Raw genomic sequence first — 24,967 nt, 5'->3', positions numbered from 1 at the left:
GATGATGAATGGTGGCAGACGGGGGTCAGAGGGCACTGGGAGCACCAAGGCTGGATGGGGAGATGAAGACAGGCTGGCTGGGCTACAGAAGGCAAGAGGCACATAGACCGACCCCACAGGCATTTCCACTGGAGCCCCTGTCAGAGCCACCTGGGCACCCTCTGAGTCATTCAGGTGGAAAAACAAACCCACAAACAAGTCCCTGCCTGCTTAAACCTGACTGCCTCCTGACCGTCCTCAGGTCACGTCTGAACTCCTGGCCCCCTGCTGCCGTTCCCCGCTGCATCCACCCCACGTGCAGGCTGCTCCCACCCCAGGACCTCGGAGGCCAGGGACTGGGGTCCCTCCGTGACTCGGCATCCTTCCCCTCGCTGTCCCCTGAGTTTCCTGCAAATCGAGAAGCCCCCACAGGCCCTGGCCCGCTGGGTCCCTCCCTGAGAGCCAGGCCACCTGTCACTGTCTCTCAGCATCCTCAGCCCCACGGACTGCGCTGCGAGAGGCCACTGCCACGTCACCGAGGCTGAGCTCGCCCGTCGGGAGTCCCAAGGCAGGGTCAGCGTCCAGCGGCTTCCCTGAGGCTGCAGGCCCAGGCGGGCTGCAGAGTCTGTGCCCACATACCGCAGGCAGAGCTTGCTCCGGGCAGAGACAGGGTGGGAGATGCAGGTCCTCTTTGGGCCTTTCTGCAGTTCCTCCTGCCCCACGTGGACATCCCAGCTGTCACTCGCGCCATCAGGAAGAACAAGAACCCTGTGTGCCCTGCGGTGGGGCCGCAGTCGGCCACTGGGTGTCACTGTTTCCTCGGAGACCGGCACATTGTCCCTACGCCTTCTCTCTGCAGTCCCTGGCTGGCAGCTCCCCAGGCAGGGTGGTGACCTCTGACCCCAGAGCCGTCCCCCTTGCGCTGGTCCTTGCTCCACTGGGAGCTCCATCCCCTGGGCTTCCTACTGATGTGTATGTCAAGCTGAGCTGCTGTGTCGGGGCCATTGATCTGGGCAGAGCTTTGTGGGGTCTCCCAGGGGCTCAGACGTTGGCCAGGACCCCACAGGGAGGATGCTCAGGTCAAAAAGCTGCCTGTGCTTAACTCTCATGCTGAACACGGCTTTGTGTGCTGAGTGCTTCGCACACCCGCAGGCCCCGCACGTTCTGCCTGCTGTGCCCTGTAATCCTCACCTCGCCCGCCCGGGAGTGGCAGGGCCACCCGCTTCTGGAGCAGCGGAGGATCGGACTGTTTAGAGCACAGACGCTGGGGAACGAGGGGCAGAGTTGTGAAGGGGTTAAGCCGAAGAAGCCTTTCTCCTGGGCTTGTAGATGGCCATCTTCTCCCTGTGTCTCCCCGTGGCTATCTCCCCTGTGTTTGTGTCCTAATCTCCTCTACTTATTAGGACACAGTCGGGTTGGATTAGGGTCCATCCTAACAGCCTCATTTAACCTTAATTACCTCTTTAAAGACCTTATCTCCAAATACGGTCACATCCTGAGGGACTGGAGGGAAGGACTTCAACACACACATTTTGGATGGCACAATTCAGTACAAAACACCTCCCAGCCACAGCTGGCGCCTGCCTTCCCGAGCAGACCCTCCAGGCTCTCTGTGCTGTGATCTGCCATTGCTGTAGGTAGAGTCCATCCTCCCACGATTCCGTGGGGCTCTCAGCATAAACCCAAATCCTTCCTGTGGCCCCCACACACCCTCTGGCCACCCTACAGCCTGCCCCTGGCCACACTGTCCTTCCTCTGATCCTGGCTGCACCTGCCCCTGCCCCCAGGGGTCTTGCAGGTGCTGTCTGGCAGGCCTGGCCGCTCTGGGCCCCACCTTCATGCCCAGATTAACCCTTCTCCCCAGGCAGATCTTGGCTCAGACGTGGCTTCCACCAGAAAGTCTTCCTTTCCCTCCTGCTCACTCCCTGCCGTGGCCACCTCTCCTCTGAGGTCGTACCACATGGTTGCCCAGGTCCCGCTCCTGGGCCGGCACTTTGGAGCAGTGAGCCTGTGCATTTTCTCACTGTTTTATTCATGATCGTTTATTCTCTTATGATTGATCCAGGGAACATTATCAATAAATGATGGTGAACAAACAAAAACATGAATTAATGAATCAAACCTCAGAACTCTCCCGGGATGGGAGAACAAGGTTGTCAGCACAGAGGACGGTGACTGTGGCTCTAACGAGAATCAACCGTGTGGAGGGAAACCACACCACTGCCTGAGGTGGAAACAGGTGGCTGTGCAGGTTTGCCATGGCTCCAGGCTGACAGCTCTCCAGGAGGACTTGCTGACCTTTGATTTTTTACCAGGAAAGGACACACACACACAGTCAGCACAGGGCAGGGCGCGGGGCAGAGCATGGAGGAAACCGGTGCAAGCTCCCAGCATCCTCTCCAGGTGCAGCCCACGGGATGCACGTCATTCCCCAGCACCGCGTTATGGTGACGCGTGTGACATGTTCCAACCATGGAAGCCCTTCAGTGCCTCACAGCCTCAGCACCAGGGCTGTTCTGGGGCTGGTCGTGCCGCACCCTCTGCCTGGCATGCCTGCAGATCTCGGATCCCTGGGAGGAAAGCAGGTGCCCAGTGGAACCGCTTGTCTGCACACACAGCTTAGGCGCAGTGGCCCCTCTGATCCGCCAGGGTGGTGAGGACCCCCAAAATCCAGTGCCGAGGGAGCACCCCAGCCTGCTTGTCACCCTTCCCTACACGAGGGTGATAAACTGCTCTCCTGGCACCCAGCAGATCCAGAGAAAGGAGTTTCACCCTTGGTAGAACGTTCGATTTAAGCTGTGGCCAAATCACCCTGATGCACACGGGTAGCGATGCTGCCTCTTTAAGTGCTATCAGATGACTTCAGTTGTTTCTTTCAAAAATTTTGTGGGATAGTAGACACTGATAAATCCACCAGGGCCACACGCTGCACAGCACCAATCTGTCCTATCTGTTACCTTCCACTGGGGCCCAAGAATCTTCTGGTGTTTACTCCATTCAAATACCAGTGCGTGTTGAATGATTTCAGTTATATGGACCAAAATGTAGCAAAATAAATATGAGAAACTGACACGCACCCCCACCGTTGTAAAAGTGGGCTTTGGCTGGGAGTGGTGGCTTGCGCCTGTAACCCCAGCACATTTGGGAGGCCAAGGCAGGTGGATCACGAGGTCAGAAGTTCGAGACCAGCCTGGCCAACATGGTGAAACCCCATTTCTACTAAAAATACAAAATTAGCTGGGCATTGTGGTGCACACCTATAGTCCCAGCTACCTGGGAGGCTGAGGCAGGAGAATAGCTGGAACCTGGGAGGCAGAGGTTGCAGTGAGCTGCGATTGTACCACTGCACTCCAGCCCAGGCAACAGAGCGAGACTCCATCTCAAAAAAAAAAAAAAAAAAAAATTGGGCTCATCTAAATAGAGGGTATAGAGGGTATTAAGGCATTTTTAAGGCATTTAATTTTTTAAGCAACGTATTTTGATGTTTTAAAAGTATTTACAATGGACATACAATACTTTTATTGTAAAAAAAAATCAATTTAAAAAGTGCATCTCAAGTAGGCATCAAATTGATTTTCCTGGGAAAACCCTTGAGAAGGGCAAGGCCACCAGCTTCTCATCGGCATCGAGGCTGAGCTGATTTGCGGCTGTAGTTTCTCGAGTGTCCTCTTGTTACCGAAACACCAGGAGTCTGGTCTCGGTCCTGCTGCTCGCCACACAGAAAGCCAATAAGGAGGTTTTAATGGGGAGCAGCAGCCAAGGAGGTGGGAGATGGACCTCAAATCCATCACCCTGATCAACTACAAGTAGAGGTTTGCAGAGCAGAAATGTAATTACCTGCAGGAAAACAGGAACGAGGGAGAGTGAGGAAGAGGAGTTGGTCAGGAGGAAGCAGGTGGCCGGACAGGCAGCCATGATGGGGGAAGGGTCTGGCATCTCTTTGTCTAGATGCCATGATCTGGTGAGTCTCCATTCCTTCAGACTCCCTGGGAGGGCTGAGGGCCAGTTTCCTGAGAAAGGAACTCAGATAAGACAAATGTAGCTTTCTCAAGTTTTAAGACTGGGAGGGCCAATTTCTATGTTTATTTAAAAGAAATCATCAACATCCGTTCTATGGCACAATTGGGCAGGTTTCACCATGGCGTGTTATGCCCGCTGATGCTCATAAAATCCCTGAGATGCAGGCCAGGGTGGGTGTGGACATCCCCCCTCCACAGGGCAGAATTCCAGGTGGAGAGGCTCGTGAGTGAGTGTGGGCCACGCACAAAGGAGAACCCAGCTTGCTCAGACACCCTTCTCCTCAACGGCATCCGTGCCGGCCTCTGTGGAACAGCCATGTCCCAGCTGGGGCTAGAGCCCTCACTGAGGGTCAGGCTCAGGAGGCCGGAACCGGCAGGAGTTCCCAGGGCTGGTGCCTTCCCTGCCACGTGGGGCTGTTTCTACATTTTTCCATGAAGAGCAGAGTGTTTTAAAAGTTTTTACAGGCACATGCTGGAGCTGCACATGGGCACCTGCCTGCCTTGCTCTGTGGCCACTCACCTCCTGCCACCCAACGGGCGGCCATGATGCACTGCCCGTTCCTGCCACGGTCTGAGCTCCGCACAGCGCCCAGTTGTTTCTCAGAACTGTGTCTTTCTGCAGGTTGGGGTGGCCAAAGAATCGTTCCCACATGTGTGCATGTGCTGGATCAAAGTCTCAAAAGTCTTAGTAAGGAAGGAGACCACTCCTACTCCTGCTGCCCTCCTCCCCCACACCTTGCCTTGTTCACAAGACAGGAAGAAAGAGAGAAAGAAACAAAAGTAAGATAAATAGCCAGACAACCTTGGCACCACCACCCAGCCCTAGGAGTTAAAAAAAAAAAAAAAGTATTAATAATAACATCAACCTCTGACCTAAACTACTTGTGTTATCTGTAAATCCCAGACACTGTATGAAAAAAGCATTGTAAAGCTTTCTGTTCTGTTAGCTGATGCATTGTAGCCCCCAGTCACGTTTCCCACGCTTGCTCGATTTATCATGACCCTTTCATGTGGACTCCTTAAAGTTGTAAGCCTTTAAAAAGGCCAAGTATTTCTTTTTCGGAGAGCTCGGCTCTTAAGACGCAAGTCTGCCGACGCTCCCGGCCGAATAAAAAACCTCTTCCTTCTTTAATCTGGTGTCTGAGGAGTTTTGTCTGCAGCTCGTCCTGCTACATTAGGAGGCTTAAGAATGGAAAGAACAAGGAAAGGGTGTGAATGAGACTCTGGCGACCCTTCGAGGAGCTGGGCACAGGCCACGTGACCAACATGAAGCTGGAGGGCCCTGGAGAGATGGGAGTTGGTGGGGACGGTGGCCAGCACTCTGTGGCAGACAGCTCTTACAGATCATGACAAAGGCCATCGGTGAATTCAGGCATTAGGAGTTCATGGATGTGCTGTTCAGCTTCCCGAGACTGCAACACAAACGACCTCAGGCTGGGTGATGTAAAACAACAAAAACCTTTTCTCTCTCATTTCTGGAAGCCAGAAGTCCAAAATTAAGGTGCTGTCAGGGCCACACTCTGAAGCCTCCCAGGGTTGGGGGGTCCTTCCTGGCCTCCTCTAGGTTCTGGTGGTTGCCAGCAGCCCCAGGGCTCCTTGTCGCAGCCGCACCGCCCCGCTCTGTCTCTGGCTGCATGGCTTTCTCCCTATGTGTCTGTCTCTGTGCCTGAATCCAGCTTTCTCCTTTCTCAGAGGGACACCAGTCACTGTGATGCAGGGGAGATTCCTGGCTTTGCTCAGGAAAGACTTCAAGTGCGAGCCAGTGGTGAAAGAAAACAGCTTCGGGGAGGCAGTGGCAGTGCCGCAGCTCCGTGCCTGCTCCGGTGGAGCGGGGCTACCTGTGGACAGGGAGCTGCATGGGTGACTGGCAGCTGTATTTATACCCACTTTTAATGGCACACAAATGAAGGGGCAGGTTATTCAGAAATTGCTAGAAAATGGGCGGTAACTTCCAGTTGTTGCCATGGAAATGGGCCGTGACTTCCGGGCATGGCCTTGCCGTTGTAAACTGTCCTGGTGCTGGTGCGGGTGTTTTGGCTGATGGGCAGTGAGGGTGGCCAGAGGGTGTCCTCCGTGCTGCTTGCTGCTTTTGGCCTGTCTTCAGTCCAGTCCGGAGAATGAGTGCTGCTGGCCTCCTACCTCATCCAGGCTAGGGCCCACCCTCATCCAGCACGCCCTTTACCTGATCACATCAGCAAAGGCCCTGGTACAAGGCCACTTTCACAGGGGTTAGGACTAGGACAGGATATTCCGGGAGCTGCAATGCACCCCACACCCACTGCTCACCACTGAGATGTGTGGGGGGTGCTGTTTCCCCAGCGGAGCTCCCCCGTATCCAGAACACTGGCCTCATGAAGGCAGGGCAGGGGCGGCAGATGGGGCCAGCCCCTCACAGTCTGAGGCCACACCTGCCCGGGCAGCCTCTTCATCAGCTGTTCCACTTTCTGGTTCGGACTCTACGGTCACTTGGGAGAAGAGGGTGATGGGCTGTCCTGGCATTGGGGTGCTAGGTTGTTGGGGGCCAGGTGGCGGGCCCAGGAGCAAAGTCCAGAGACTGCGGCAGTGGGCAGCTCCCCTCTCCCCACAAGTCACCATGGCCCTCGCTGCCCGAGTGCGTGTCCCTGCCGTGCAGATGAGGACGTGGGGTCCCAGTGGGACAAACAGCTGCCAGGGTCACACGGCTGAGGTGGCCCTACCTGTCCTGCCCCCTGCAGCCACCTCCAGGAAGGGGGCCGGGCCTGTCCTGTCCAATCCCACACAGTGCCTCTGCTCACATCTCTGTGGCATGGGCTTGGGAAGGTCTTGAGGGGCCAAGGCTTCCTCTCCTCTAGGAACACAGAGTGAACGCCAGGAAGGCAGTGCCGGATTCTACACCCACCTCCTGCCCCCACCCCACCCACCAATGCCAAGAACTCGCCACAGTCAGAGGCTGGGAAAGGGGCCCTGGAGGCCGCCTGGAAATCCCCGATGTCCTGGCTCCTGAGTCCTCCAGCATTTAGGGGGCTGTGCTGACTCCCAGGAAGGTGCGCCACATGCCCCCCACCCCTGTCTGGGAGGACCATCAGGCTGGCTGGGGTCGCATGGGGAGGGGGCAGCGCATCAGGGCGGCCTTGGCCCAGGTGGGAGAGGCAGAGCCGGATTTGTCCACCACAACCCTCGTTACTGTGATCACCCGTGGCCCCTGACATCTGCCCTGTCACCCCAGGTGAGAACTTTACTCCACTTCACAGACAAGAGGTCCGGGGACAGCCCTGCCTCCACACGGCTGGACTCCCGGCCTAGCACGGGCAGGCTGTCCACACAGGGCTTGGTTTTACACCCAGTCCTGGGCACAGGCACCTGTGCCAAGCAGGGACGCAGCAGCAGGCTCAGCATGGGAGGGGTTGTTCCAGGGATGAGGTCACGGCATAGGCATGTGTGGCAGCCCTCATGGCCCACCAGACCCGGGTACAGCACCCAAACAGCTTCCCCAGGACATGGCACCAGATGAGCTACCCCAGGACATGGCACCAGAACAGCTACCCCAGGACATGGCACCAGAACAGCTACCCCAGGACATGGTGTATCATCAGGAGCCGCTGGGTGGCATCCGTTCGGCGGGACCCTCACGTGCCAGAACCAAGTCCTGCCATTCAGGCCATGGCCTGGAGGGGGCACCTTGTGCTGGACACCCCCGAGGCACCACTGCATTACATGCACAGGCCCCGTGGCCCAGGGGTCCCGCCCTCCAGTTGAGGCGGTGGGTTTTACACCAATCCTCCCCTTTCTTGGAACCCAGCTGCCGCCTGTGAAAGGGCGAATGCCCCCGATGGCCACCTGCAGCCTGGATGTCCCGACAGGCTGGTGTAGCCGGGGTTCAATTAAAATGGTGCACGGCGGGGACGCCTGGCAGCAGCGGCGATAGCACCGCGAGACTGGCAGGCCGCACATCATCTCCCTAGAGCACCTAAGGGCGACAGGCTTGCCTGCCTCAGTGAGACGGGCATCAGACCCAAAGAAATTGTTTGCATTATTTTATATCAATTACGACAAAACAAGTTAAATTTTTAAAAGAGACTCAGTTCTTGGCCTTGTGTGTCAGGTAGCAGGCCGGCTGGTTCCGCTGGTGACTTCATCTGGGGAACTAAGACAACCCCAGGTCAGTCCAGCCCAGGAGGGCAAGGCAGGCCAGTCCCGGCTCCTGACCCAGACTTCACACCCCATCCTGCCAGCCCAGGCCCACCCCAGGGCCCAGAAAGGCAGGTAAGCTGAGCAGCTGGTGCCCTCAGCTCCCATTTCACAGCTGCGAGAGGCCACGCCCAGGGCGCTGCTGCTGCCGGCCTTGGCTGGAACGGCCTGGCCACCTGTCCAGGTGACCTTTATCCCCCGGACTCCTGGGAGACGGAGGTCGGTTACCTGCCCTGCAGCTTGCTGTCGTCAGTAGCTCCGAAGCTCCCAATAAGCTCTCGGCCTGAGGAAACACCCTCCCTTGGTGGTTGCAACAGCTTCTCCTGGTTACCTTGACAGAGGACAAGCGAACAACACCTTGCGTCCTGGAACAAAGCACACACACCTTCCTGGCTTTCCGAGGGCTGCCCACCCACCCTCCAGGACCAGTCAGCCAACTCTGTGACCAGACCTTCTGTGCCCTCGCACATGCCATGCCGGGCACACATTGCTGCATACAGGGGGTCCTGCCCCAGGGAGGACAGGCAGTCAACAGATGATGTGACAGGTGGGGCAAGTGGCCTGATGGCAGCTGAGGACATCGGACAATTGGGATGACTCCCTGGGGAGTGAGGGGGAGCTGAGCAAAGACAGGAGCGAGCACTGATGGCACAGAGGCCAGCTCGAAACCTGTGAGCTGGCTGAGGACAGCAAAGACCACCTGGTGACCATCAGACAGGCCATCCAGGGGCAAAGCTCCGCATTTGAGGAATTTAGAAGTAATTAAACTTCCCCATCGTCTAAAGTTGGCACCTGGTTCCAGGCCTCCTTTCAACCTAACATTTATAAGTAACTAGAATTTCTATACATCTCTGGAATGCATGGCTGATGAAACTCAGTGTGCACCCCCTGCCGTCACTAAGGCACCAGAATGTCTACAAATGTAGCACTTACCGTGCAAATCACCCTTCAGCTCCCACCGTGAGGTCCAGAAATGCTCCTAAGGAAAATCCCCGGTGCTGCCGAGTCCCCCGGCAGAGGCACCCACTGCCCTCCTCTGCAGCATTCTTTCTTCCTAATAAACCTTTCCTCTTCCAAACCCATACTGTCATTGGTAAATTCTTCTTACCAGCCCGCGAGTCGGCCACTTCCCGATGCTGAGGCTCCAACACCTCGCCCGGCTCCTTGGTTGTGCATACGGGACTTTACTGGGATCTCTCCCTTCTTTTCCCTCCCTGCTTCCCTTGATGGTCTGGTTCTTTACTCGGGAACTGAGGGCCCTGGCCAAGACTACTCTTCAGTGGGATCCTGAAGCCCTAGAGAAGAGATATTTTTCCATCATTGCCCTTAGGGGTGAGGAATTAGCCAGGGTTCTTTTCTATTTTCAAACCGCCAGGGAACCAGCTTGAGTACTCTTTGGAAATTGAGGGTTTCTGGCCACGGGCGCTACCTGGTGTTACCCCAAGGCCAAGACAAAAGAGCGAATTTACTATTGCCCTTTGGGGTGGCAAGTCCACTGTCACTTAATGCCCTGTAAACCATGCTTTGGAAACGAGCGGCAGTGACCCCGACTCTGCGCAGACACACCCCACTGGTTGCAGACCCACTTTTGGATTCCACTTCAAGCGGAAATCGCATCCCAAGTTACGGGTGAGTTCTCCTTCCCCTTAGGTCTGAGCTGACCACTCAAACACGGGCATACCTGGAGTGGTCATCCAGGCAAGGGCAGGCCCTCCATCTGTGGTGGATGCCCCCAAATAGAGTGAGCCAAAGAGGCGAGGTCCAAGTCCCTTAGGGACACCTCGGGGATCTTACAGTACCTGATCTGAACCCAGCATGGATCCAATTCATTCTTCAATTCCGTCTACTCGTCCTTGGATTGCATTCTTCAAAACTGGTCTCATTTTGACCCACAAACTCTGAAAAAGAAGCATATGGTTTTCTTTTGTAATATATCTGGGGTTCAATATATGCTCCCCAATAATTTATATTGGCCTCTTAATGGGGCCCTGGATTGGAATATTATTTTACAACTAGATTCATTTTGCTGGAATCTCAGAAAGAATGCAGAGGTCCCATGTGGTCAAGTCTTTTTGGCTTTATCCCAAAACCCAAAATTACACAAAAATTGTCATATATGCTTCTAAGGAACTTCCTCCCTCCCCATTCTGATGTCTTAGATGGCCCTTCCTTTTGCCCATCACACTCTCTGCAGCCTGCTCCTGCTTCACCTGCACCCTCTCCATCTGCTCCATCCCCCAGTCAACCCTCCCGCCCCCATACCCAGACACTCTATCCCCCTCACGTACTCACACATCCTGTCACATATGCCACTAGCAAAGAGTCCTCAGAAGATCCCACAAGGGTTTTACCTCTCCACGAGGTGGCAAATGGAGATTTGGGAACAATTCGAGTTCATGTCCCTTTTCCAATGTCTGATCTTTCTCAAATCCACACTGGGTTCACTTAGCTAGGATCCCACTAAGTTCATTTCAAGAATTTCGAGCTTTAGTTATTGTCTTTGATTTAATCTGGTAAGACATATTCGTGGTGTTAACTACTTGCTGTTCCCATGAAGAAAAATCACACATGTGGTCTTTAGCTCAAGCTGGGGCAGATAAAGCTCATGCTCATAACCCTAATGATAAGAGAGCTGGGAAAAATCTGTCCCCAACACAGAGCCCACTGGCAATGCCAGGCTGCTGAGGTGGTCCAGACAGAGGCAGGGGCGGATGAGATTATAACTTACTTGTTGGAAGAAATGAAAAAAGATCTAATAAACCCTGTTAATTTTTCTAAATTACGAGAAATCACTCAGGAGCCACCTGAGAACCCCTGCCCTTTTCCAAACTAGGCTGGTGTAGGCCATGCATAAATACACCAATTTAGACCCCAGAACCCCTGAGGGCCAAGGCTCAGTTGGAGGAGGAAAAATGGCAGGGTCAAGCTGCTGACACGGCAACAGCATTGGCACATTCTTTTCATTTGCTACTGACCCCAAGGCTTGTCCCTATAACACTAGCAGAACAGGGGCCTGTCATTATTTCAGGAATCCAGGACACTGGAGTACAGAGTATCCCAAACCTCTGGGTTACAAGCTGCCCCCAGGACCCTGTCCTCACTGCAAACAAGAGGGTCGTTGGAAGAGTGCATTTCCCTCTCTCCCCCATGACAGGGCGTGGGACACCTCTTCCTTCTGGGCCATCACAGCCACAGCCTTGCCAACCTACCCAACAAGGGAGTCCTGCAGAACAAGGACTAGGATGAGGGCAAGGACGGGCACCCTCACTCTCTCCAGGCCTCTGAAAGTCATTCTCCAGATGACTGATGGGACTGTGTGGCCCTAACCTTTCTCTCTATGGAGGAGCCCTGGGGAAATCTGATTGGGGCTGAACAAGAGGCAGCGTTCCTCGGAGATACAGGGGCCAGTTATTCAGCTTCAAACATTTACTGTGGCCCAACGTGCTAGTCCTTCATTTTCCTCACAGGTGTGGATGGAAAACCCCAATGAGGCTGTTTCACACCACCACTGCCTTGTAAAATGGAAGGCTATTCCTTTACCCACTCCTTTTCAGTCCCGCCGAACTGCCCTGTTCCATTATTAGGGCATGACTTACTCACAAAATTACAAGCTAATTTGTAGCTAAGGCTTCACCTTCTAGCTGTTTTCACTCACACATCACCAACAGAGCTGCTACAATCTATAGGACCTCACATTCTAAAACCAGTGCCATTTGAGGTTTGGAAAGCTTCTATTCCTGGCCGTTCAATATCAGCTGCTCCTATTGTCATTCAGCTTAAAAATCCCAGTAAGTTCCCCAGAACCCCCCAATACCCCTTGAAACCAGAAGCATGAAAAGGGCTAAAACCTCTAATAACAAAAACGTCTAACCCGTGGATGAGTGTACCCATGCAGCTCGCCTTGCAACACTCCTGTTTTAGCTGTAAAGAAACCAGATGGTTCCCACCTTAGAGTCATTACCGAAGCTGTTATTCCTATTCATCCTGTTGTCCCAAACCCTTGCACCCTTGTTGGACAGATTCCCTCCACCACAGCTTGTTTTACAGTTCTTGATCTTAAGAATGTGTTTTTCTGCATTCCTGTACGCTTAGATAGCAAATATTTGTTTGCTTTTGAACGGCAAGACCCAGATACTCAAATAACTCAAGAGTTGACTTGGACAGTTCTGCCCCAGGGATTCAGAGATAGCTCCCGCCTTTTTAGACAGGCCCTAGTTAAAGACCTGTCCACACTGCAACTTCACCCAGATGGCAATCTACTCCAGTATGTAGATGACCTATAATCTGTAGTCCTAGCAAAGCTGCTCCAGACCAAAACACAGTATTAGTACTAAACAAACTTGCTGATTATAGGTACAAAATATCTCCTTCTAAGGTACAAATATCCACACAGGGTGTTCAATTTTGGGGTCTTATCTTAACTCCCAGCACAAAGAGCCTCTCTGGCACTTATAAAGATCTTATCTTAGGCCCGACACAGTGGTTCACACCTATAATCCCAGCACTTTGGGAGGCCGAGGCACACGGATCACTTGAGGTCAAGAGTTCGAGACCAGCCTGGGCAACATGGTGAAACCCTTTTCCAGCTTCGGCCCTATCCCACCTTGATCATTCTCTTCACTGTTGTGATTGTAGTCTGGGAACAACAGCTCCCACCCAAATCACTGCCTTGAGCATCACTTCCAATTCAGAATTCTATTCAGAAGGAAAAGGGCCCTGGGACTTATTGTGACAGGAGTTGTGGGAACTATCACAACTCTTACCCCTTGGGGAGGTTTTACTTACCGGGAAATCACAACTACGAGAACCTACCGCCTCCCTTGAAGTAGCAAACGCTGGCACCCGTCTGTCAGCTCTACAAGTCGTTAGACTCGCCAGCAGGAGCTCGGTGCTTGGTAACAGGTGAGTTCTGGATCACCTCCTGGCTGAACAAGGAGGGGTCCGTGCTGTCATCAACAGGACCTGTTGCACCTACATTGATGTATCTGGAGAAGTTGCACCTACATTGATGTGTCTGGAGAAGATTTCCCGAGAAATCTTCAAACAAGCCAAATGGCTACACACACTTTCCCAAAGTAACCAAGACTGGGCCCAAACTTTTCCTGACTGGTTTTCAAAAAACCCCTCGGCTTCTCCCGTTCCTCAGACCTTTATCTTCGGCGATTTTTCTTTTAATATTTGGTCCCTGCCTTTTTTTAATGCTCTCGTTAAGTCTCTATGTTCCAGATGACAACAATTCCACCTGCAGAGGGCTATGCAGTCCCAATACCGGCCTGCAACGGCAGCTCGATTTACATGGGGCTTCTTGATGGAATCCCGTCACGCGCCTCCGTGCACAAGCTTTCATGACCCTTTATTCCCTTCACGACCGAGAGCAAGAAAGGAAAACCGCGACCTGTCCCCCAAACTCCCTCTCAGCAGGAAGTAGCCAGGCGCACTGGACACCCCTCTTCACTGTGCCAGTTCCCCTTTCTCGAGACCCCAACAGGAAGCAGGTGGACATGAGCATGGCGGAAAAGGAAGGGTCAGAGATTTCACCAAGATAGTTGTCAGAGGGAAATTGAGTCCTGCACATCCAGCCTGATCCTGCTTAGCTCAGGGTCAGAGAAGTGTTTCTTAGAGGGTGGGAGCACAGATCATCGAGGCTTGGCAGGCCCTGTGGCCTATGTTGCAACAACTCAACCCTGCCTTGTGCTTGCAAAGCAGCTGCCAGTGGTGTGGGCGTGTCCCCATAAAACTTTATTTATAAAAAGCAGGTGGCAGGCCAGACTGGGCCCATGGACTGCAGTTTGCTGACCCCTGGTGCAGCTGATGGGAAGGCTTGTAAACCAAAAATAAAATTCGAAGACCTCCCGGCAGCCATCTGAATGGGCTTCCCTGTCCGCCATGGCACTCTAAACTTTAACCTGGAAGACGTTTGGGCCATGCCACAGCATCCCCCGCCAGCATTAACATCGACGCAGGCCTTAAGTCTGATAGGAAGCGTTTACCGTCTATTTTCTCTCTAAAGCCCACTGCCTGGAGGCGCCGCCTGCTCTCCACAGCCTCTATTTCATAACCCAGACACCCCTTTCTGCTGATCCGAACTCTTCAATCAGTTGACAGTCAGAACATGTTTAAGTCTCCCTATGACCTGGAAGCCCCCAATTCGAGCTGTCCCAGCCTTCCAGACGGAACCAACATTCGATCGATGCTCATGTCTTCCTAAAATGTATAAAAGCAAGCTGTGCCCCCATCACCTTGGGCACTTGTGGTCAGGGGTGCACCCTTGAGCTTGGCAAGGATGTCCTCCCTCCTGGGGCTGTGGCGCGGGTGTGTCCTTAGCCTTGGCAACAAAAACTTTCTAAACTAATTGAGACCTGTTTCAGGTACTTTTTGGTTTACAGGCTCAACTTAGCAAACAAACCTGCACGGTACACAGACACACGCAAGGCAGGGGTTGCACAGTGAGTTTCGGCATGCCGCGTTCCAGAGATGTATAGAAATTCTTGTTATGTATACGTTTTAGGTTGAAAGGAGGCCTGGAACCAGGTGCCGACTTTAGATAATAGAGAAGTCTAATTACTTCTACCTTTCCCAAATACAGAGGTTCCCCCGACAGCCCCCAGGGCCTGCCTGATGGCCACCAGGTGATCTTTGCTCTCCTCAATTTCTGTCACTCAGCCCTGGAGGCTCCCTCTGCCTGAGGGCTCAGTCCCCTGCTGCCTGGCCCTGACCCGCAGGACAAGCACAGATAAGGCTCAGGGAACAAAAGCAAAAGGCAGGGCTGCCGCGGAAGCCTGTCCCCCAATCCTCACCTCTCACCTCTGTGCCCAGCCTACCGGGAAATGTTCCAGGCTCTGGCCAAGTCCAGTGCAGCCCCAGGTCCCCAAGCGGCAGGTTGGGTGCAGACCATGGCCTCTCACAAGCTGCTGGTGCCCCCGCCCAAGGCCCTGCTCAAGCCCCTCTCCATCCCCAAGCGGCTCCTGCTGGGGCCCGGTCCCTCCAACCTGCCTCCTCGCATCATGTCGGCCGGAGGAATGCAGATCATCGGGCCAATGGACAAGGAGATGTACCAGGTAGGAGCGGGGGGCCACTCGGGGGCCTGGGTCTCACCTGTGTTCCCACCCGCAGATCACAGACGAGGGGAGGGGTCACTGTCTCCTCACTCGCGGGGGCCTGGGTCTGACCCTGTATCCACCCACAGATCACAGACGAGGGGGGACCGGAAACCTGGGTCTCACACTGTTCCCACCCACAGATCACGGACGGGGGGGCAAGGAGCCTGGGTCTCACCCTCTACCCAGCCACACGCAGATCACGGACGGGGAGGGGCAAGGAGCCTGGGTCTCACCCTGTTCCCACATGCACGCAGATCATGGACGAGATCAAGGAAGGCATCCAGTACGTGTTCCAGACCAGGAACCCGCTCACACTGGTCATCACTGGCTCCGGACACTGTGCCCTGGAGGCCGCCCTGGTCAATGTGCTGGAGCCTGGGGACTCCTTCCTGGTCGGGGTCAATGGCATTTGGGGGCAGCGAGCCATGGACATCGGGGAGCGCATGGGTAAGGGAGAGAGCCAGGTGGGGATGGCCCTGGCTCCATCCTTCAAGGCCTCCCTGGTCTCCCTCTGTTTGAAGCTGGCGGCCCTGTCCCCGGGTGAGCGCTTACCCACGCTGTGGCCCTGCACACACGTTCCTCCTCTCAGCCCGCTGCCTCCTCCAGGTGGTGTCAGGGCACTCGTGGGACCTGACTCTGATAGGGCTGGGAGCAGCACAGGTGCTCCGATCCCTCCAGTCTCCTCGAGCTGTTTCTGGAGCTCGTGGGGGATGGCACTGCAGGGAAGCCTCTGGTCCCAGCACACACTCCTGAGAACCCCAGCCACTGTCCAGGGCCCCAGGCACCAGCTCTGCTCTGTGACAGGGTGGGGTTTCAGAAGCTGAAGCCTCCCCTCAAATCTCAGCAGCCCCCCTTTCTGGAACCTTGATGTGATCCACAAAATATGGAGGTATGGACAGAGCATGTGCCTCCGGAGTACACTTTTCTGGGAGACAGACAGGAGCAGGAGTGTGCCCTGGGGTCAGTGCTTGATTGTGGCATTGAGGGACATCAGCTTGGCCAGCTCCACAGTGGCCACGCTGGTTAATACTCAACCAACTGCCACAGCCAAGACGGTCCCAATCCAAAGTCCACAAACTTTTCAAGGGGACCCAGGGTCAGCAGAGGCCAGGACCCCAAGTGGTCATCAGGGCACTCAGGCTCAGATGCCTGCGGTATATGGCCTCCCCTGTCCCCATTCTGTACCCTCGGCTGCAAGTTCTTCCCCTCCCACAACCCTGGCCACGAGCAGCACGCAGGATAGGGGCAGAGAGAAGGAGGGGACGAGGGCCTGATTCCTGGAGTCCCAGCTCCAACAGAGGGCCAGACTGCTGCCTCGCTCACCCCTCATCCTTCGCTCTGTCATCCACCACACCAGTGGTGTGCCAGCCCTGGGCCAGGTGCACTCCTTGTGCCAGCCCTGGGCCAGGTGCGGCCCTGACCCCCAGGAGCTCACTCTGCTTGGGGAGACACTGGCCAGTGTGGCCTGAGAAAGGGTGTTTGAGCTGAGCTCTGTCAAGGGCACCCCAGGAGCCTTGGCTCCAACAGTCGGGGGGTCAAGACGGCCCTGGCTCTACACACAGAGAGGCTCTCACTGGGCAGAGTACACCCTCCTCTTCAGGCAGCCAGGGTGGGGTCCAGCCCTCACAGGGCCCCCCTGCTCAGCAGGGCCACGGGTGCCCAACGCTGGCTTCTACAGTGTGTGCGGGACACTCACGGCCCACTCTGTCCTGCACCCAGGAGCCCGAGTGCACCCAATGACCAAGGACCCTGGAGGCCACTACACACTGCAGGAGGTGGAGGAGGTAGGGGGACCCAGGGTGGGGGTCAGGTCTGGAAGGAGGTTGGGGGGCATGCTGGCTCATGGGCTGCCTGGCAGTGACCAGCCAGTGGGGTGGGATCAGAGCCGGGAGGCTGGGGCCCATGGCTGGCCCTCAGCCCATCCTAGCATCTCCTGAGTGGCCACAGGGGAGGGCTCCATTACCTGGGAATGATGGGAAGACTGGTAGGGAGGCTTCTGTCTGGCAGGGAAACTGAGTCAGGAGCTTGGTCCTGTGGGCAGGGTCAGAGGGGCTGGAGGCAGGAGACAGGGTTGTGGTCAGGGCTGCAGAGCATGTCCCTGACACTCAGGATACTCCACCCTGTGGGCTGAAGTCAGCCTCAACCTACCTGGAGTGTGGGGGACTCCGTCCATCTAGCAACAGCCCTCACAGGCCAGGCAGCAGGCCGGGGCCACCCTTCCTCCACCTCTGCGCAAAAGTCCTGTTCTCGGAAAAGCCCTCCTCCCAAATCGGAGATGCCCCCGCCTCCGCCTCGCATGCACACTGTCAGGGAGGGGTTGAGGCACACCCAGCCCCTGCTGCCTGGAGCTGGGCCACCCATGGGGGGTTTGTTGGGGGGTTCCTGGCCCCTGCCCCTCTGAGCTTCGCCTGCAGCCATCCCTGCCTCCCCAGGGCCTGGCCCAGCACAAGCCGGTGCTGCTGTTCTTGACCCACGGGGAGTCGTCCACCGGCGTGCTGCAGCCCCTTGACGATTTTGGGGAACTCTGCCACAGGTGAACCTGGTCCCAGGGCGGTGGGCCAGAGCACAGCTCAGAGCCAGGCTGTGGGGAGGGGTGGTTACTGGTCCCTCTGGCGCTTCTGCCCCTGGCCCCCACCTTGGCCTCTGTCACATGGTGTGGGGTGCAAGCACCTCTCAGGTCCTCTTTGCTCTGGGCTGAGTCTAAAGACAATCCCAGACCCCGGGGCAGGCTCAGGTGCTCCCTGGCCAAGCACCCCCACGGTGCCCACTGACCTCTGTCCCCATGACTGAAGAGGGCTTGGCACAGACCTCCATATCTTGCCAGGGCCTGTCCCCACCTCGCCCTGAGATTGCAAGGGCACTAAAGCTCCCTGATGCCCTCCGCTTCCCTCCTCCAGCCTCCCTTACCCCCGCATGGGGGTGCACAGGGCAGGGCCTTGAATGGAGTCAGACGGGATTCCTGAGAAATGGGGACAGAGCCCCTTGGGACCTAGCAGTCCCGTCGGCAGGTCTGAGCACAGGACAGAGGAGAGAAACTCCACGGCCAGGGAGGATCCTTCAGCAGGGCCCCCAGCCCGGACAGCTTGCTACATGGACCGTGGCCATGAATAAAGCTCACAAACATAACCTGGCCGGCTTCAGCAACACCCAGGCCGTCCCCACCTGCAGCCAGCACGAGATACTTTCTGTATCTTTTTTTTTCTTTACAAGAAAATATGGAGGTGGACGAGGGTGAGAGTTCAGAGGGCGAGAGTTCGGAGGGCGAGAGTTCGGAGGGCGAGAGTTCGGAGGGCGAGAGTTCGGAGGGTGAGAGTTCGCGGTGCTGCTGTTTGTGCTGTTCCGGGACTCTGTCCCCTCTGGCCCTGGACTCTGGCCAGTGGCTGGGCCGAGCAGCTGTTGGCAGAGGGAGGCCCAGCTTGGTGCCACCGTGGTCCCTGGGGTCCACACAGGCCCTCATGCGCCTGCTGTCCCTGGGGAACCACAGACTGCCCGGCTGACCCTCTTCGGCACCACTGCAGGGCCCTGCAGCTGGGTCCCACCAGGGCCATGATGCTCCCTCACTCCCCCAGCTCCTTCTGCTCCAATGATCAGGGCTGCAAAAGAAAGAGCCACAGGTCCTGACGGATCCTGACAGGCAGGAGAAGGCAACTGGCCAACTCCTGGGGCACAGGTGGGAGGCACCCCCCCTTCCTTGCCAGCCTGAGGCTCAGAAACCCCATCCAGGCTGGGGCCCAAGCCCTCCAGCGGCCCCCTGCCTCACCTGCGGCCCTCCGTCCCATCCCCCATCTCTCTAGGTACAAGTGCCTGCTCCTGGTGGATTCGGTGGTATCCCTGGGTGGGACCCCTCTCTACATGGACCAGCAAGGTAAGGGTGTGCTCTGAGGGTCCTACCCAGCCCGAGCAGCCAGGGGCTCCGGGTGCAGGAAGCCCTGCTGGAAGTGCGCATCCGGCAGCCAACACTGCGGATTCGGCCTCATCTCCACCCGGCCCAGGGAAACACTCACTCCTTACTGGGGCAAGAGCGGCTCCATGAACTACCCGGCACCCCAGTGTTTCCACTGAGCTTTCAGATCCAGGCATGGGGACTGGCGGGAGGGACAGCTGGTGGGGGACATTTGAGAGGCCCCAGAGCTGTAGTAGAAGCAGTGGCCAGGGCTCCAGTCGATCAGGTGTAGGGGACCCCTCTGCCGAACCCCCAGAGGCTCAGTTTCACATCCGCCCTGCACCCCGCCAGGCTGCCCACAGCAGTGAGCACCACTGCACAGGGTCACCTCGCAGGGAAGCTCACCCAGGCCGGCCGAGGGGACCAAGGCGCCTCCTGTGCCCATCAGCACGTTTACGAGGGAGAGCCTGCACCCTGCGCCCACTGCGGTGCCTGCCCACCCACTCCATGGGAGCCTCTCTGTTTCTGCAGAGCCCCTCCTGATTTGGGAGATCTCAGGCAGGAAGGGAGGGATTTTTGGGCTGATCCTCAAACTACTACTGAAAGCAGGGACCTGGGGAGGGACCCAGGGACACGGGGCCAGGGGCGGCAGGGCTGTCCCTGGGGACCATTCGCACAGCGGAGGGAGAAGCTGCGCTAAAAGGCTCAGGCCTGAGGTCATGGCTGCCACGCAACAGTGCTGAGATTCGAACCCAGGATTCCCTTCCATGTCTCCCCTCCCATCGTGTACGGATTCTTGTGGGGTCGTAGCCCACCAGCCCATTAGCTAGGCAGGCACCCCACTGGACCGGCCTGCCCTGTGGTGGGGCTCCCCCGTCCCAAACAAACCACCCATCTACAGGCATCGACATCCTGTACTCGGGCTCCCAGAAGGTCCTGAACGCCCCCCCAGGGACCTCGTTCATCTCCTTCAGTGACAAGGCCAAGTGAGTGACCCACAGACCCTCACCTCTGTGCAGGGCTGGGCTCGCAGGGAGCTCAGGTGGCCCGAGGCAGGAGGGGCGGGAGCCAGGCTGGAAGGGCTCCCCAGGCTCCTCCAGCACCTGGCGCTCTCCTGCCCACCCTCCGGGAGGCCAAAGGCACTGCGTTCACGGGGAGTGGGGAGGCCAGGCAAGGGGAGGGCCGTGGGCATGTGCAGGGTGCAGAGTCCGCTGCTCTGGAAGTTCCCAGCTTCACACCAAGGAGTGGCCAGGAAAGAACTGAGGGCCTGGGGCCCAGCACCCCGACCCACCCTGGCTTGGCTTCCAGGGGCTGCCCCAAGGCACAACGTGGACCACACATGGTGCCCCCTGCAGTCCCAATCTCACCTCCCACTCCTGGTGTCCAGATTCCGAGCCAGGCCAGGCAGGGGTGGGGAAAGAGGGCCAGGCCTCACAGGCGGTTCACATCCAGCTGCAGCCTGGCAACTGGAGGTGCCGTTCCCCAGAACAGAGAGGACTTTGGGGTGAAGTCAGGAATTCGGTGTTGGACGTGGGAGGTCTGAGATGCCCGTTGGATCACAGGGGAGGGTGAAGGAGGCGGCTGGGTGTGAGTCAGGAGCCTGGGGAGAGACCGGGGCTGGCCCACCAACTTGGAGTTGTAGAGACGGACACATTTAAAGTTTTAAGCCTGGCCAGTGTGCCCTGGGGCCCGAAAGCAGTCACCTTTGGATGATGTGAGAAATGAAGGCTGACCCTGTAGGAAGGGCTGGGGGAGAGAAAGGGGCACACAGAATGGAGGGAGCTGGCCTCAGTGCCCCCATGGCAGGGTCACACCCACATGGGCAGAGGTGCAGGCTGGGCCCAAGGGCCAGCGGTACTGGACAGCTGAGGGACCCAGGACCTGCCCGGTCCCACACTGGCCCCTGAGTATAAATGCAGCTGGGGCAGGCCCTCCTGGGGGCCCCACCCCGTCTCACTCCTGTGAAACAGGACAGCCAGCAAGACTGCTCCTGCCTTCAGCCCAAACTGAGGGGCCGGTGCTCAGGCTGCTTTTCCTCCCCAGAAAGAAGATGTACTCCCGCAAGACGAAGCCCTTCTCCTTCTACCTGGACATCAAGTGGCTGGCCAACTTCTGGGGTTGTGACGGCCAGCCCAGGATGTGAGGCCCGGCAGGGACGGGAAGGTGTGGGGGGTGCTGGGAATGGCTGGCTGGGGGGACGCTGACCTTTCACTGCACTCAGGGATTCTCCGAGCCCCCCACCTTCATGCCACAAGAACCCCAATCAGAGTCCCAGAACTCACCTGCATCGGGCGGTCGGCATGCCCCACCCTGGGTTTCCCCATCCCTCGACTGGCCCGAGGCTCTGGGCAGGGGCATGGCCCCCACTGCCTCTTCCACAAACTCTGTCCCCCCGCTCAGAGGTCCCAGCACATCCTCGGGCACTTTGGACCTGGCCCTGCCATATCTCCCCACTCCTGGGCCTCAGTTTATCCCCTTTCAAAAGATAATCTTGGCCATAAACCCAAGGCCCCTTATGTTACACACAGGGACAAGGCTCCAGGAATGCTGCCCTAGCCCAGTGGGCACAGAGGGCCAGTGCTGGCTTCGTGGGCACGCTGGGGCTGAGGGGCTCAGCAGGGTGGTGGTGGTGTGTGTCTCTGCTCCTGTACCACCCACCGCATCCTGGCCGGGCCCCACATGGAGCCATGCTCTCCCCGGCAGACAAAGCTGCCTTCCCGGTCCAAAGTTCTGAACCCAGACAAGACTCCTGTGGCGGATACCGGCCTGTGCTCAGACAGCCTGTGCTGTTGGGGCTGGGGCAGACAGAGCTAATGCCCCATCTGCCCCCAAACCTGCCCGTGGTGCTGGACCAAGCCCCCTCGTATCTTCCAGGTACCATCACACGATCCCCGTCATCAGCCTGTACAGCCTGAGAGAGAGCCTGGCCCTCATTGCAGAACAGGTGCGTGGGCTGCACTCCACAGGAGGAGACAGGGCCGCTGGCTGGATTGTCGAGGGCACGGCCTGCAGAGAAGGAACCATTCCTGGTGCACAGAGAGAAGGGAGCCTGCCAGAGAGAGGCCCTCAGTGGGGGTGGGGGAGAGAGGACAGGCCCCGGGCACACTGGCTGTGGGCAGGGCCGGGAGGACGCAGCCCCAGGGACAGATGCAGCAATGGGGCAAGTGTGGACGCTCCCAACCGTTCCACTGCCGTGTGAAGCAGTAAGTGAGGCCCGGTGAGTGGAGGGCTGGGAGAAGGGGAGGCCGCCGAAGGGCCAGAGACATGCAGCCTGCAATAGGTGGGCGTGGATGTAAAGTGAGGGACTGGAAGCTCCTGCAGGTTTGTCCTGTGTCCCACAGGGCCCATTGCCAGCCACCAGTCCAGAGTCCAGGAAGGGTCCCCAGGCTGCAGCCAGCTTCCCGTGAGGTTGCAAGGCCGTGCCTGCCATGTTTGTTCTCCTGGGTCCACTCATAAAGCCACTGCCTAGGGCTGGGTTAGTGCCAGGGTACCCCCGTAAGCTGGATGCCACCCGCACCCCTGGGGGAAGGCGAAGGGTCAGGCGCTCACACAGGGAGAGGCTCTAGGGTCGTAAAGGTGGGTGGGGGTTGTGAGTCGTGGGGGGAAGGGAGAGAACAGGACCAGGGCGCAGTCAAGGGTGGAGGCGTGGGGACCTGGCAGAGTGAGGATTGCAGGGGCACGTGTACAGGGAAGACAGGCCAGGGCCAGAGTAGAGAGCAGCTGCTGCCCCGGGGCACCCACCTGGGGTGGCCATGGGAGCTGGTGGCTGGAGACCGGGAGGACCCGAGGTGATGACACCGAGAGGCCCAGGGCTGGGAAGACCACCCCTCACCTGTCCAGAGCTGAGACAGGAGCAGTTCTGGGGAGGATGCCAGGTCAGAGAGCCGGCCATGAGAGGACAGGGGGCCCGGAAGCCAGCAGCCTGAGCCCTGGCCCTGATCCACCCCAGCCCTGTGTAGCCCAACAACCCTTCCCCTCCCTGCTCAACCCCCTCCCCTCTGCAAGGCATTCTCCCCTCCTTTCCTCCTGGGCCACAGGCAGACCCCCCACCCCGTCTCTCGCAGACCCCTCCTCTGTCTCTCCCAGGCCCAGATGTTTCCTCCTGCCTGGGATAGTCCTGGGCCTGCTCCTGGGCAAAGCCAAACTGGGAGCTCCAGGGGCTCCCCTGCACCAAGGCCCGCAGTCAGGTTTTTCCTCCTGCACCACCGAGGGCGGGGCTTCCTGCCCACCCCACCCATGCCACTGCCCACCGGTGCCATCTCCCACTCAGGGCCTGGAGAACAGCTGGCGCCAGCACCGCGAGACCACAGCGTATCTGCATGGGCGCCTGCAGGCACTGGGGTTGCAGCTCTTCGTGAAGGACCCAGTAAGGAGGCCCCTGGCAGTGGGCAGCCCTGCACCCATGGGGAAGGATGAGGGGCTCCTGCCCAGCTCCCTCAGGAGGGACACTGGCTCCTGAGAAGAGGGGGCGGCTGCCGGGTGGTGTGGCCCCGGGTCCAGGGAGCAGTATCGGCAGGAGCCATGAAGTCACAGCTCCCGGCCTCTGATGCCAGATCTCAGGACGGCCTGTGGTCTCCCAGTAGGAAGTTGCCCATCCACTGCCTCCTGAAGGGTGGGGACCCTGCTCTTCCCCAGCCCTTTCTCCCCCCGCTCCTCTGTAACCTGAAACCAGGGCAGATGGCCCCAGCCAAGAGCTGTCACGAAGGCCCGTGTAGGGCCTCTCACCCACTCACTGAGCCAGGCCCCTCCTGCAGGCGCTCCGGCTGCCCATGGTCACTACCGTAGTTGTGCCCGCTGGCTATGACTGGCGAGACATCGTCAGCTACGTCTTGGACCATTTCGACATTGAGATCATGGGCGGCCTCGGGCCCTCCGCAGGGAAGGTGAGAGGCAGCGCCTTGAGGGTCTTTTGCAGAACCAAACCCACCACCCCTCCTTGAGCAGGACTGTGCACCAGGTCCGGGGGAGGCCGGGGTCATCCAAGAGCCCAGACCGAGGAGCATCCAGAAGGGTCCGCTCTCCAAGGGGTATCCAGTAGAGTGTGTGCTGTCTCCCCTGCTCCCACCCCAGCCTGCTGAGGTCACCGGGTGCAGCCTTTATGATTCCACTCAGAACGTCTTTCCTTCCCTCTGAGCAGACCCTGGAACCAGGCGGGAAGCCCCATGCCTGGGCCCAGCTGTGTCTCTGAGCGGCAGTGGGAGGGGCCTTCACTGCACCACCCTGCCCTCCCGTATGGCTGCGGGTGCAGAGGGAGGAGAGCCTGACCTGGCCTGGGTGTTTGGGGGCCTCCTCTGCAACCTGTACGGGGCTCTCAGCTCCCCTCATGGACACTGGATGGGTGGTCCTCGCTCAGGAGAGCCCATCCTGGCTCTGGCCAGCCGTTGGTCAGGGTCAGGTGGGTCCCAGGCGGGAGGCTGACGGCCTGGCCCGTGCCCCCCAGGTGCTGCGGATCGGCCTGCTGGGCTGCAATGCCACCCGCGAGAATGTGGACCGCGTGACGGAGGCCCTGGGGGCGGCCTTGCAGCACTGCCCCAAGAACAAGCTGTGACCTGCCTGCTGGCACACACCCGGCCCATGCCCACCCCGAGGGATCAGGAGGATCAGGAGCAAGCAGACCCTGCAAGGTCCCCCAGGCCTGGGGACAGGAAAGCCACGGACCCAGCCCGGGAGGCAGAACCAGGCAGCCCTTTTCCCTCCAGTGGCACCTCCTGGAAACAGTCCACTTGGGCGCAGGACCCAGTGCCTTCCAAATGAAAAGCAGTTCCCCGGCCGTGAGCCTCCCGGGAATGTTTAATAAAAGGCCTGGCCACCTCTTCTCA

General features: G+C 57.8%; 2 protein-coding genes across 8 annotated transcripts; one reads left to right on the top strand and one right to left on the bottom strand.

The window, feature by feature from the left end:
• Positions 1 to 4,966: 4,966 nt before the first annotated feature.
• Positions 4,967 to 20,293, bottom strand: LOC126932822 (uncharacterized). Of its 7 annotated transcripts, none has more exons than XR_007718329.1 (5): positions 20,158 to 20,293; positions 9,965 to 10,063; positions 9,274 to 9,460; positions 8,394 to 8,530; positions 4,967 to 8,121 (listed from the first exon to the last, which is right to left on the bottom strand). XR_007718329.1 is itself a non-coding variant. In XM_050752037.1 (2 exons), exon 2 carries the CDS (start codon positions 7,929 to 7,931, stop codon positions 7,167 to 7,169), a length of 765 nt encoding a protein of 254 aa, XP_050607994.1. In that variant the 5' UTR covers positions 7,932 to 8,121; positions 8,394 to 9,267; the 3' UTR covers positions 4,967 to 7,166. The 7 variants fall into 7 exon arrangements, 1 of the variants encoding a protein (XP_050607994.1); XR_007718327.1 differs by lacking the exon at positions 20,158 to 20,293 and adding an exon at positions 15,818 to 16,274; XR_007718330.1 differs by lacking the exon at positions 20,158 to 20,293 and adding an exon at positions 15,818 to 16,274 and having other exon boundaries at positions 8,394 to 8,496.
• AGXT (alanine--glyoxylate aminotransferase) lies at positions 14,820 to 24,967 on the top strand. Its single transcript, XM_050752029.1, has 11 exons — positions 14,820 to 15,223; positions 15,520 to 15,712; positions 16,985 to 17,049; positions 17,698 to 17,798; positions 19,060 to 19,130; positions 20,050 to 20,134; positions 21,192 to 21,287; positions 22,023 to 22,092; positions 23,419 to 23,514; positions 23,903 to 24,031; positions 24,589 to 24,967. The coding sequence occupies exons 1-11, from the start codon at positions 14,993 to 14,995 to the stop codon at positions 24,694 to 24,696; spliced, it is 1,245 nt and encodes a 414-aa protein (XP_050607986.1). The 5' UTR covers positions 14,820 to 14,992; the 3' UTR covers positions 24,697 to 24,967.

This window comes from Macaca thibetana, chromosome 12, assembly GCF_024542745.1.
Source record: "Macaca thibetana thibetana isolate TM-01 chromosome 12, ASM2454274v1, whole genome shotgun sequence".
Taxonomy (NCBI): Eukaryota; Metazoa; Chordata; class Mammalia; order Primates; family Cercopithecidae; genus Macaca; species Macaca thibetana.
Note: the sequence above shows the minus strand (reverse complement) of the source record. Positions and strands in the feature narration are given on the sequence as shown.

Coding starts and splice junctions, on each gene's coding strand:
- LOC126932822 (XM_050752037.1), bottom strand. CDS start 7,931: ATGATGTGCGGCCTGCCAGTCTCGCGGTGCTATCGCCGCTGCTGCCAG.
- AGXT (XM_050752029.1), top strand. CDS start 14,993: ATGTTCCAGGCTCTGGCCAAGTCCAGTGCAGCCCCAGGTCCCCAAGCG. Junction 20,135..21,191: donor TCCTTCAGTGACAAGGCCAA/GTGAGTGACCCA, acceptor TTTCCTCCCCAG/AAAGAAGATGTACTCCCGCA. Junction 21,288..22,022: donor TGTGACGGCCAGCCCAGGAT/GTGAGGCCCGGC, acceptor CGTATCTTCCAG/GTACCATCACACGATCCCCG.